Genomic DNA, 14,065 nt, shown 5'->3' on the forward strand with positions numbered 1-14,065 from the left:
AATTATTGATGTAAAGGTAAAATTTTTTATGAGAAATTCTCTATAAATGTATATCGTTATGTTACATCATTACTTGGGTAAAAATAATCATCAAAAGGCTTTTGGTCTTGTGCTCAAATGATAATGAGTGTTGATCCATTCATAGTTGATGTTTGTGTTCAAAGTAGACAAATAAAATAATTCTCTACAGATATGAATAATTCCAGATGAATGCCAGAAACTGTATGAGATTGGCCCATACTTTCCTCACTGAACAATCATAATTTTATTGATGAATTGGTGGAATGAAAGTTACAAGCCGGGGTGGTGAATAGTCTTAAAACAGAATAAAATCTCAAGCTGTTCAACTGAATGCTAGGTTATAGTAAAATGAATATTTGCTTTTCTGATAACAATGAGAGAAACCAAAGGGAGTAAACTTTCCAATGTAGCAGCCTGCACTCCTGAATAGCCTTGAAGCAAGTGACAACAAACACTCATGTGGTGGTATTTGTAGCAAAAGCACAGAAAGTTCACTAGCCAGCAATCTTGTAGCTTGGATTCACCAAATTATCAAGGCCAGAAACTACTTGAATAGATTCTATGACATCACCAACTTTGAGGTCAGCCAAGTAATCCTCATTTTGTGTTACATAGCCAAAGACAGCATATCGACCATCCAATATATTGGCATTACTAGGAGTTAACTCACTTTCTTTCAATAGCCAAAATATCTGGCTAGAGGCAGAGTTGTCCTCAAATTCCTATTCAACAGAATAAAAGGAGTAAATAAAAGCAAGAAAAGAATATTAGCATACATAAAGAACAGCCATGTCAAAGACTAGATTCTCACATCTCTTGCCATTGCCATTGTACCGAAAGCATTAAATGGAAGTTTTGTTTGAGCCTTGTATAGACCAAGCTCCTGTCAAAACAGATTATTGACAACAGCAAATAAGAAAGTTTTCAACCTTGAGACGGTTAGAGGAACATGTTAGAAAGTATAAATACATCAAGTTACAAAGTGAAGCTTCATGCAAGAAACAATGATCATACAATGAGATCTGTGATACAAATGCACAAAAGTATAACATGCCCCAAGAGTGGTAAACAGCTGAAGATCACCTCTAAAGTTGCCCCATACACAGGTGCCTTTTCTCCACTCACTGTAATTTCTAATGGTATTGTCCTGGTTTTCTCTGTACTTGGATCGATGAAACCCTCAGCAGGGCCTTCAGGATCACCAGTTTGGACAACAAACCCATCCGCTGCACAAAATATAATTTTGAAAAAATAAAATTAAGACTATCTTGGTGAATGTGTAAGTAAAGCAGAAAGCAGGACAGAAATTGTGGATATCCAAATAGGGCATTTTTTGGACAAACTTCTCAATAAAGACTTCTAGAAGAGAAAAAATAAGAAAAAATGAAATGAGTTTTTCTACAAGTTAAAACTAACTTAAACATAACTTAAAAAATAAACATTTAGAGAAACTATACGAGAGTTTCAAAAATTAGCTTATACATAGACTAATTTTAGTTTACAAAAAAGTTCATTTCATAAAACATAGCTAGAGAAGGCCTAAATCATTATTTACCAAACCAGCTATAGCTAAAATGGAAATCCAAAGCAAAAATGCATGTCCCATAAAAATCATATTATTACCTCTCTGGATTTCCATGCCATCATAGAAGTGCCTCTGAACCAAGTCAACGAAATTTCCAGAAGTTACAGGGGCATTGTAACCATCAAGAACAATGTGGAAAACACATTCTTCAAGATTTGGATTGTCTTTAATCTTGACCTTCATATCCACTGCTGCTCTCCCCTTCAATAAAGGCATATTTTGGTATTCCTCGGGCACATCAAATGGGAAGCCATCAACCATGTCTTCTTCAACACTGCAGAAATGCAATGCCCCAGGAACATCTCAGCTGCAGTCAATGAAAGGTTCTATATGAGAAAAGTCTTTCTCAAGAAGGTTAATTTTCTAAGTCCTCCTCAATTTTCCACTGTTATGAGGAGGATTCAATTTTTGCCAACACTGATACAACCTGGTTACCAGAGGCCTAGAAAAGCCTGTTCGTTAATTGGACAGTTTGGATTCTGCCCACTCAAAACAGATCAAACATGGCAGATTTTACAACCAAATCAATCTGAAGGGATCATGCTAAAATGGTTGCAAATCTAGTATGCAATATCAGTTTGTCCAACTGAATGCTTTTCAATGGCTACCTGACTAACTAAACATGACACTTTGCAGTACAGTAGCTAGTCAGACCTTTGGATTTTAGGCACAGTTAAGATATACATAACCAGGACTAGTGGTGATCTACTGGTTGTACCAATAGTGCGGGTCTCTTATTACATTGATGTATGGCAAGGTTAAATTGCTTTGCCCCATAGGTTTAAGGTAAAGCCTACTTGCATTATTTAAGCAACTGACCCTTGATTCAGTCAGATCCTATTGTCAGATCAGATCAGATTAAGGAACATGAAGTGCTTTATATTGTCACAGCACGTCTATGCCTTTTTCTGTAATCCTAATAATAGCAGAGTCTCATATTCTTAATGACTACCACACAGAATACATCATGACAGAGTGAAAACATTTAAGAAATCCACCAATCCGTCTTTCATTTCTTCCAAAGAAGAAGAAAAAAATATTCTGTTCTTATTGAGCATGTGTATGGAAGGATAAAGGTCTTTGTGTGGTTTATATAAGTCATTTCGTAATTGAGATGCTTACCCTCCAACATATTGAAGAAGCTCTTTCTGTTTTGGTGCAACTGCATCTCGATTCCTATCCTGCACTATCAGTTCAAGCTCATCTATACCAGCTTCCAGCTTACTAAGCAGTTCAACTCCATGTTCTTTCTTTGACTCAGCTAAACCAGATACAATTAAAGTCTTCCCTTGCTTGAGAACTCGAGATGCCTGTCTCACATTCTACATTCCATGTAAAGTAAATCAGCTTCTACCCCTAAGGGAAATGAAACAAAAAATCCCAAGCACAAGCTGCATAAACAACACACATCTACAGAACGAAGAATAAGAATCTTTAAATCTTATGTCTTACTCTTTCCACAGAATCAAGTGCCTTTACTCCAGCAATCTTGAGACTCTCTGTGATATCTTCAAGTGGCTTCTGTACCTCTCTAATGGCCTTATTGTCAATAGGAAGAGCATATCTCAACAATGCCCCAGGGTCCTTAATTGGTGGTCCAGATATCAAAACAGACAGATCAGACAACACAGGGTTAGCTACTTGAGCATAGGTGGGCAACCCGAATGTAGGAACTCCCGTTATTAATCCAACCGCCAGTGCTATAGATATAGCACATTTCTTGAAGGAAAATGGCTCCCCATTCTGCGCCAAAATACAACACAATAAGCTATGGGGCAGCAATAACACATTTCAGCAATCTAAAGTTACATTGTGAACATAAGAACTAAAGGTCTGGAGAAAAGAAATAAAGCACAAATAAAGCACATAAACTCTTTCTAAGTAAATTGAAAAGAACAGAAAAGTGAAAAAAGTTCACACAGATAACAACATAGAAATTGATCATAACATATATTCCCAGATATTCAGTATTTTCACAATTACCACTGTAGATTGAAGAGTTGGGCACATTAATTAATTAGCAGAAAAAACACTTACTTTTCTTACAATGCTTATTTCTAGGCTGAAACACTTGACTCGAGTAACCAAAGTGCATTTGAGGCAAATACAAATCCCAAATATCCACTCTCAGGTATAATAGCAGCAGAGAAATTTAAACCTCTCTCAAACTGCTTACCATTAGCCCTCTCAGTACCTCATTAGAGGCTTATCTACCACACTGTAATGTATAGAACTTACACTCTTTTTCCCTTGTGAAATTCACTTCTACAATTTTCCTTTTATTAACAAATTGATTGTATTCAAACATGAGATGAACAAGAAAAGCAAAATGCTGATTGGGTACCTACCACATCACCACCCCAGATGAGCACAATCACCATTCATGTCAACCAAAGAGCATCTACAATCACAAGATCAAATTTTTAAGAGACTTACATGGTTGTTCTGAACTTCAGAGTGATTGGACGGTTGGTTAGAGCAACGAGCATTGAAACCTCGGAGTCCTCGAAGTGGGTAGGATAAACGCCTAGAGTGTGTGGTGTTGGAATTGAACCATTTGGGACTGAGGGAAACACAGTAGTGGCAGGGGATAATGGCTGCCATTGAAATGATGCCAACAACAATTTCAGAGAACAAATTTCATGTGACACAAAATTGGAGAGAAAGAGACAGACAGGGAAAACTAGTTAGTTTGATAAGGTTTTAGGCAAACTTTGAGGTTTGTGTTTTGTAAGGGATGGTTGCAAAAAGGGTCACCTTTGAGGGAAATCCATCATCCATTCATCTTGATGCTTCTTTTGGATAAGATAACATAGCATTGGGTCCATGCAAAGGACACATTTTCTTTAACATAAATATTTTTTTTAAAAGATCTAATATCTTACATGCATGAGTGTATTTAACTTAAACTTCAAAATATTTTAAATGATTTTTTTTATATAAAAGCAATGTGTTATTTGATCAAAAAATTTGAACATGAATTTTTATAATAGCATTTCATCATACAATCAATGAAAATTGATTTTTTTTTCATTTAACTTTTTATGTGAGGTTAATCATGAATTAATATGTCCATTTTTTTATAAATTTAAAAATTATATTATTTTTTTATCATAAAACATGTTATTTATATTATTAATTTGATTTGTATAATATATTATTACTATATAAAGAATTCATATTCTCAAACTTAGCAAATCTTTCTAACAATATAAACTCTAGTCTTATAAAAAACTTTTTAAAAAGCCTAAAGTTAACATTTTAAGAGGTTTTGTTGAGGAGAAAGAATGAGGTTATTTTTTTTTAAAAATATATCAAAATGTAATGTACATGTATATATGTTTAAAACCTGCCTCAAAAAATTTAAATCCTCAAATGACAATTAGTATCCATGGATATTATTTTTAAAATATTACAAAATAAAAATTTAATAATTTGTAACTTTTGAATAACTGACTGAGATAGGATGGTTTCATTAGTATGCATTTACCATAAAAAAAATAAAAAAAATTGATAGTAAGATTTATTTTTAAAATGGATTAAATCCTTTAAATTCTTATTAATTCACAATTTCTCAAATTTTATAGTTTCATATTTTATAAATCCTTCAAATTACAAAATCTTAATTACAGTTTTTTATATTTTCCAAAAAAAACCATTACATTCTTAAAAATTAATTTAAAATATGCGCTATTTTTTATGCAATTTTTTTTCAAATGCTAATTGAGTACATCCATTCATTTTTTTTCTTGAAAAGTTAGGTAAACATTTAAAGAAGAACTCTGAGAAATTAAAGACCAATTTTATTGAAGAAAAAAAGAATAATTTTGAGAAAAAATGTAATTAAAATCAGTGTTTGAAAAAGGAAATGTATTCTGAATTGTAGAATTCAGAAGTATTTCCAGGGATTCTACAGTTTGAAAGGTGTAAATAGAAAAAATAATATTTCCTAAAAAATATATTTTTTAAGGAAAAAATGTCTTTTTAGCTGATTTGTAGGTGTGTTAAGAAGCTATGGAGGTGCAAGAAGAAATCGCCGGAAGATATTGTGAGAGTCATATGTCTTAGGCCCATTCCTTCTCTTTTTTCTTTAAGATTTTTTTAAAGTCTCAAATATATTTCTTTAAGATTTTTTTAAAGTCTCAAATATATTTCCTTAAGATTTTTTTTAAAGTCTCAAATATAGTTGCATAGATGTTTCTCTCCATCTCTTTAGTTCTTCCTTTTTCTCTTTCATTTTAATCCAATGATCATCTTTTTTACCTCATCTCATTAAATGTTTAAACAAAGTAAAGTGTTCTATAACCTCTTTTATATATAATCTTGTATAGTTTTAGAAGTTAAATTTTTTATTCTTTCAAACTAGTTTTTATAATTCTTTTTAATTAGTACTTTGGTTGTTTTTGAAATTAGAAACTTGTAGGTGTTTTGATTTTTGGAGTTCTAATTGGTTAGTATTTTCCTAGACATCAAAATACATCTTGATAAGTGATATCTATTTATTTATTTAATTTTCCGTTATTTTAGATTTGTGAGTAAAAGTTGAGATTTTAAAAATCTTATTATGGTTATGTGATTTTGAATTTGAAATAATGAGTTTGGATCTTGACAGTTGATATCGATAATTAATATCGATAATTAAGACTTATTTAAAAATTATTCTCATACTTTTATTTATTTATAAAAAAACATGAATTAATCTCTATTTTCTAAAAATCTTTAAAAGTATTAAGTAATTGATCTATAAAAGCAAAATGAAAATGGAACATAACACAAGATGTAAAAGATGTACAACTTGGGTATAATATTTCCCATAAAAGATATATGTATATTTACTGCAATATGAAATCAGATGCTTATAAAAGCACACTTTTACATTATAGATACTAAAAACATAAAAAATATATGAAATCAAGCTTCAAGGTCTGGAGGGCATTCAGAGACTGGGACCTTAGCTGTGTTCTGGAGCTCAACACCATCATCATTGTTTTCTCCTCTGCAATAGTAGAAACCATACAAGAGGAGCTGAACCAATCCAGAGACTGCTCCAATACTGTTACTGATCTGCAACAATGAATACACAAAGGTAAATAAAAGATGATTTGATCCAAGAACTACAAAAGGAAAGAGAAATTATATAGAAAGGAGAAAACTGAAGTAACAAGTAATTACTAGAACATAGATGTCGAAGGGGTGGATAAGAGCATATGTGGTCCAGCACACACCATTAAGGAAGTTGGTCAGAGAGAGCCAGAATGGCATGTATTTCACACTCTTAGTTTTGATAACCTTAGCCTGTGATCATTATTTATATTTACCATTATAAGTTTTGGAAACAAAAATGGTTTAAAATAGATTTCAATGTTTCTCTCATAGGATGTAATTGTATGAATTGAAAACTTACCATGATTGTAAGAGGTGAGACATACATCATGACATTGAAGACATCACAGATGATACCAACCACTAACGACCTTCGCGTGGTGCCACGCAATACCAACATTGTTATAAGAACAATGGCAACAAAGAAAATAGCTTCAATGAGAAGTAAAAGCGACACCTTTCTCTGCAAAGAGAAATAGAGACAATGAGTGACAAAACAAGAATAATATATGGTTACATAAGCATGATGATACTAAACCCTAAACCACATTGATTAAAGTTTATTAATTTTTTAGTCTAACTCAATCTTACAAAATTGATCCATAAGAGATTCACACCTATTTATAAACTATGAAATGTCTTTATTATCTCATGTCATTAGGAAAATTTTTAAATGACTCTTATACTATAATAAGAAATTGATCTAAGCTTAACTCAATCTTACAAAAGACACTAAGATGAGGTGAGAAGTGAGGTATGCATGAATAAGTGATATAACATATATAATGAAAGAGGAAGGATGCTCACCCGTCCTTTGTTGGTTGCATAGATGAAAAATATGGCAAGATAGACAAACTCGATCACGAGCCCAACACCATTGATGGTGACCACTAAAAGACTGTTTGGGTGCACAAATGGCATTCCATAGAACACCCAAAACGCACAGTTCAACACAGTAGCTATGTAGGGATCAGGCTTGAACTCCTCCACCGATTTCTGCTTTATAATTTTATAGAAAGTTGGTCTGCAATTCATTCAAATAATAACCCATATATCATTTTTCAAAAAAACATTCTATAAATAAAAAACACTATATTTTAGGTGAATTTTATAATATTTATTTTAAATTTAATTTTATAACCTATTCCTTTAATAGGTCTCATATTTTCTACCACTTTCACTTTTTATTTAGAAGCAAACATTTTTTTAATGAGAAAACGTTAAGCAATCTAACACTAGATATTAATTACAAAGATTATTAACACAACTAGTCACACACTGCTACATCTACATGATAATTATGCAACATTTTTAAAAAATAGATATATGCGTGAGAAAGATTAATTACGCTGGTGAGAAGAATAAGCCGAAAGAGATAATATTTCCTGTAGAGAAAAAACAAAGACGGGTAAGAACACATACAAAACAAACTTAACAATAAACACAAACCAATCATGTTTTCATGTGTAAATCGATTGAAAAAACATATGCATGAAAACGAACCTATGATGCCGATTATGTTCCGAACTACCGAAGCAGACACCATTTTGAAGACAACACAAAACACCCTGAAAACTTAGAAAGAACGAAAGAAGAACACAATGCTCTCTTTGAGTGAGTGAGTGTGAGTTTGATAAAAAAGAAGGAAGATGTGAGTTTTATTTATAGAGTTTTTTTTTTTAAAAGATATTTAAATATCTTAATTATATCTTTTAAAAAATATTTGAATATCTTAATTATATCTTTTAAAAGATAATTAAGCTCTTCAATTATTTTCTTTTAGATAACTTATTCAAGTTTTATTGGCTAAAAGTTAACCATAATAATTATCATTTCATCAAATATATTATCAAACTTATCTATTTTTAATATAAACAATTTTCCGAATGAGTTGTAAAAACGTTTTTCAAGTTCTAACACAAAGATAACACAAAACTGTTTTTATTTTCACACAAAAATTAAAACTTTATATATATATATATATATATATATATATTATTGTTGTTATTTTGAGAAATTAGTTGAAAACTATGAGATTTTTTTTTTAAATATAATTGAATCCACTGTATATAAACTGAAATGACGATAATTTCTTTTAAGAAAAAAAATCATATTGAATGAGAGTAAGAGTTATATATTCTTTTTAAGACCATGTTTTTAAAAGTTTAAGATTTACAAAGTTATATTATTCATATAATTGAACTGTTTATCCAAATTTCATATATTAACTGTTTACCATTTTTAATCAATCGTTTCCATCTTTGTTTTCACATTAAAATTTAATAATTTAAAAATTATCAACAATGAAAATAATCGTCTATTAGAATATAAGTTTTTTAGTACAATTCTAAAATACAATTTATACCTTTATAAATATTTATTTATCACAATTTTAATAACAAAAAATAAACAATTACCCTTTATATTTTCAAAATATTTTTTTTTAGAATTGTACATCCGAAATATAATTTTTATGTTTACACGATAAAGATAACAGAAAGCTGATTATTCAATTTAATTTAATTTTAATTAAATAATGTTTTATAATTCAGTTTAGATTCGATCTTTTAATTTTATAATCATAATTTTTTTTTTAAATTCTAAAATAAAAATATAGTATATTTTTTGAATGATAAATTACTAATCTTACCTTTAGAAACTTATACATATTTACATTTTTGTGACCATATTTATATTTTTAAATATATATCAGGGGCCATTTTAACTTTACACCAAAAAATAAACTACCTACATTCACCAATTTAATTAAATCAATCATATATATTAACAAATTTTTTACTGAAATACATAATCTTTTTTCATTAAATGAAATCAATTCACAGTAGAGAAATATATGGAATATGATACACAGTGCATAAAATATTTAATTGCGTAATTTATTATAACACTTTATATTAAGTTTATTATAATTTATAGTAAAATATTTAATGCGAAATTTATTATAAACACTAATTGCTAATTGTAAAAAACATATGTAAATCATTATATTAATATCTATTTGGACCATCATATATTGTTATATTCATTTATATTTATCAAATTAGTATATATAGCGAGTTTACTCAAATTCATATTTATATTTAACTTAAAGTGTTGCAAAATATGAACCATACTATGATTTTATATATTAATTGTTATTATTATCATTTTGCCAATACTGTGTATTCTAATTAAAAACTTATGCTTTAAGCTGTAAAAAACAACATAAGTTTATTAGATTATTTAGTATAAACATAAATAACTCTTTAATTAATTTAATAAATGAAGTGTATGTATCCATGTGCATATATTTATTTTTAATTAGAAAATTTTATCTTTTAATAAATAAATAATTATTAATTTTTTATTTAATAAAATAAATAATTGATTTTTATTTTATTTTAAAATAATTAAATAATTTTCTTTTTAAATGGTTAATTAATAGTTAATAGTTTTACATTTTAAATAAAATTACTGTATTTTTAATAAATTCACCTTAATATAAATAAAGGTTGAATGGGTGATGGGTCCTGATTTAAAATAAATAAATATAAATTAAGTTAGTATAGATGAACAACTCTTTCGTGAATTTTAAAGCACTCATTAGTTTTTCTTTAATCAGATTTTCCAATTCATATATATTTTTTTTAAGAGGACACGAATAAGTTTGATTTGAAAAAAATCAAATTAAATATAATAAAAATTGATTATTCAATTTAGTATATCTAAATATAAAATTTAATCAAACTAAATAAATAAGATTATGGTTAGAAAAAAAATATGTTCAAAAGGTCGTTAGTATATTAAACATACTAAAATTAGAAGAAAATAAAGGAATAATAAGAGTTTTAATAGTGTATCAGGTCCAATGGATAAGTCCAAAATATTAAAAAAAAAAATTCAATAAAATTAATAAAGTTCAATAACGAACACTATAAATATGTGATCTAATTAAGGTAAGTAGAGATTTTTTATGAAGTTAGAACTTAATCCAAATGATTATAAATTTATCATTCAAGCACCTGCAATTACATCACAAGTACCCGTGTAATCGAGCTTGTATTAAGTTCTTTTATTGAAAAAACTATTTCTTTAAAAATATTTTTTTTACTCATTTATTGCATATTTCTAAAAATAATAAAATTATAAAATCTGTATAGTTCAGATTTATTTAAAAATTATCTCCATAAATTTTTTCTTGAAAAAGAAATTTTTTAATTATAAATAAACATGAACTAATCTCTATTCTCTAAAAATCTTTAAAAGTTAATCATGACATTATTTTATTAAATAATTAATCTATAAAAGCAAGTAGAAAATGGATCACAACACAATATGTAAAAGATGTACAACTTGAATATAATATTACCCATAAAAAATATCTATATATTTATTGTACTATAAAATCATATGCTTATAAAAGCATAGTTTTACAATATAGAAAACAAAAACATAAAAATATATGAAATCAAGCTTCAAGGTCTGGGAGACATTCAGAGATTGGGACTTGAGATGTGCTTTGAAGCTCAACACCATCATCATTGTTTTCTCCTCTACAATAGTAAAAACCATACAAGAGGAGTTGAATCAATCCAGAGACTGCTCCAATACTGTTACTAATCTGCAACAATGAATACACAAATGTAAACAAAAGATGATTTCATCCAAGAACTACAAAAGGAAAGAAAAATGATATAGAAAGGAGAAAAGTGAAGTAACCAAGTAATTACCAGAACATAGATATCGAAGGGGTGGATAAGAGCATATGTGGTCCAACACACACCATTAAGGAAGTTGGTCAGAGAGAGCCAGAAGGGCATGTATTTCACGCTCTTGGTTTTGATAACCTTAGCCTGTGATCATTATTTATACACACCAAGATCATTACAAGTTTTAGAATGAAAAATTGTGTAAAATAGATTTCAATGTTTGTGTCATAAGATGTAATTGTATGAATTGAAGACTTACCATGATTGTAAGAGGAGAGACATACATCATGACATTGAAAACATCACAGATGATACCAACCACCAACGACCTTCGCGTGGTGCCATGCAACACCAACATTGTTACAAGAATAATGGCAGCAAAGAAAATAGCTTCAATGAAAAGTAAAAGCGACACCTTTCTCTGCAGAGAGGAAAGAGAGACCGTGAGCGACAGAATAAGAATAATATATGGTTACATAAGCATGATGATACTATTTTATCTTTTAAACATCATTAATTAAACTCTATTAATAAAGTAATTGCAAGTGATAAGAAATTGATTTAAGACTACCTCAATCATACAAAACACATTATGAGATAATATAAAATGAGGTGAGATTTGCATGAATGAGTGAAAAGATATATAATGAAAGTGTAAGCATACGCACCCATCCTTTGTTAGTTGCATAGATGAAAAATATGGTAAGATAGATGAACTCGAACACAAGTCCAACGCCATTGATGGTCACCACTAAAAGACTGTTTGGGTGCACAAATGGCATTCCATAGAACACCCAAAATGCACAGTTCAACACCGTAGCTATGTATGGATCAGGCTTGAATTCCTCTACCGACTTCTGCTTTATAATTTTATAGAAAGTTGGTCTGAAATTCATTAAAATAATAACCCATATATCATTTTTCTCAAAAAAACTCTATAAATAAAAAAAAACTATATTTTAGGTGAATTTTATAATATTTATTTTAAATTTAATTTTATAACCTATTCCTTTGATCAATCTCATTTTCTATCACTTTCACGTTAAAAACAAACATTTTTAAATGAGAAAAAGTTAAGTAATCTAACACTACATCAAAATTTAGATATTAATTACAGAGATTAATAACACTGGAACATCTTCATAATAACCATGCAACATTTTTTTATGAGTGTAGAGAGGAAAGATTAATTACGCTGGTGAGAAGAACAAGCCAAAAGAGATGACATTTCCTGCAGAGAAAAAGTAAAGACGGATCAGAACACAAACAAAACAAACTTCACAATAAGTACAAACCAATCATATTTTCATGCGTAAATTGATTGAAAAACATATGCATGAGAACAAACCTATGATGCCGATTATGTTGCGAGCTACCGAAGCAGACACCATTTTCGAAGACAATACAAAACACGCAGAAACACGCAGAAAACTTAGAAAGAACGAAAGAAGAACACAATGCTCTCTTTGAGTGAGTGTGAGTTTGATACAGAAAAGAAGGAAGAGGTGAGTTTTATTTATAGAGTTTTTTTTTTAAAAGATATTTGAATATCTTAATTATATCTTTTAAAAGATATTGAAATATCTTAATTATATCTTTTAAAAGATAATTAAGTTGTTCAATTATTTTCTTCTAGATAAGTGATTCAAGTTTTATCGACTAAAAATTAACTATAATAATTATCATTTCATCATATTGTATTATCCATCACATATTGTTTTCATATACATTTATATTTATCAAATATATATAGTGAGTTTACTCAAATTCATCATATTTAACTTAAAGTGTTGCAAAATATTAACCATACTATGATTTTATATATTAATTGTTATTATCATCATTTTGCCAATTTAATAAATGAAGTGTACAGTGTGCATTTATTAATTTTTAATTAGACAATTTTATCTTTTAATAAATAAAAACTAATTTATTTCTTTATTTAATAAAATAAATAATTGAATCATTTTTATTTATTTAAAATATTTAAATAATTTTATTTTTAAATAGTTAATTATTAGTTAATAGTTTTACATTTTAAATAAAATTACAGTATTTTTAATAAATTATTTCGGTTAACTTAAATAAATCTTCATCTTAAATTCACCATAATTATTATAAATAAAGGTTGGATGGATCCTGAAAATAATTTTTTTTAAAAATATATATTTATTCTTTTTAGGTATATATATATATATAGTAATTAATAGTTTTTAAATATTTTGTAGAACACAAATAAATATAAACTAAGTTAGCATATATGAACATGTCAAAGTCAGAAGATTAAGGATGAACAACTCTTTCGTGAATTTTAAAGGATTTATTAGTTTTTGTTTAATTAGATTTTCCATTTCATTTACTTTCTTTCGACAACACGAATGAGTTTGATTTGGAAAAACATTCGAATTAAATATAAAATTAATTATTCAATTTTATTTTATTTTAATTAAATATAAAATTTAATCAAACTGAATAAGATTTTATGTACTAGTTAGTTAGAAAAAGATACAACTGAAAGGTCGCATATATATTAAAGATAAGTAAAATTAGAAAAATAATAATAAAAGTTTTAATATTATATTAATGTTTAACAAATAAGTTCGAAACATTAAAAGTACTTAAAGGTATAAAAATTAAAAGTCCAATA

General features: G+C 28.2%; 3 protein-coding genes across 3 annotated transcripts; all 3 read right to left on the reverse strand.

Annotated features, from left to right (window-relative positions):
* Window positions 1–241: 241 nt before the first annotated feature.
* LOC137836767 (peptidyl-prolyl cis-trans isomerase CYP38, chloroplastic) lies at window positions 242–4,434 on the reverse strand. The gene is made up of 7 exons (XM_068645494.1): window positions 4,043–4,434; window positions 3,059–3,349; window positions 2,729–2,928; window positions 1,645–1,880; window positions 1,105–1,247; window positions 833–904; window positions 242–743 (listed from the first exon to the last, which is right to left on the reverse strand). The coding sequence occupies exons 1-7, from the start codon at window positions 4,208–4,210 to the stop codon at window positions 516–518; spliced, it is 1,338 nt and encodes a 445-aa protein (XP_068501595.1). The 5' UTR covers window positions 4,211–4,434; the 3' UTR covers window positions 242–515.
* Window positions 4,435–6,517: 2,083 nt separating this feature from the next.
* On the reverse strand, window positions 6,518–8,255 carry LOC137836591 (bidirectional sugar transporter SWEET6b-like). The gene is made up of 6 exons (XM_068645253.1): window positions 8,213–8,255; window positions 8,058–8,094; window positions 7,517–7,733; window positions 7,011–7,172; window positions 6,779–6,901; window positions 6,518–6,670 (listed from the first exon to the last, which is right to left on the reverse strand). Exons 1-6 carry the CDS (start codon window positions 8,253–8,255, stop codon window positions 6,518–6,520), a joined length of 735 nt encoding a protein of 244 aa, XP_068501354.1.
* A 2,922-nt stretch (window positions 8,256–11,177) lies between these two features.
* On the reverse strand, window positions 11,178–12,809 carry LOC137836592 (bidirectional sugar transporter SWEET5-like). The gene is made up of 6 exons (XM_068645255.1): window positions 12,767–12,809; window positions 12,613–12,649; window positions 12,087–12,303; window positions 11,678–11,839; window positions 11,440–11,562; window positions 11,178–11,330 (listed from the first exon to the last, which is right to left on the reverse strand). The coding sequence occupies exons 1-6, from the start codon at window positions 12,807–12,809 to the stop codon at window positions 11,178–11,180; spliced, it is 735 nt and encodes a 244-aa protein (XP_068501356.1).
* Window positions 12,810–14,065: the final 1,256 nt, after the last annotated feature.

The sequence above is a fragment of the Phaseolus vulgaris genome, chromosome 4 (genome assembly GCF_000499845.2).
Source record: "Phaseolus vulgaris cultivar G19833 chromosome 4, P. vulgaris v2.0, whole genome shotgun sequence".
Lineage (NCBI taxonomy): Eukaryota > Viridiplantae > Streptophyta > Magnoliopsida > Fabales > Fabaceae > Phaseolus > Phaseolus vulgaris.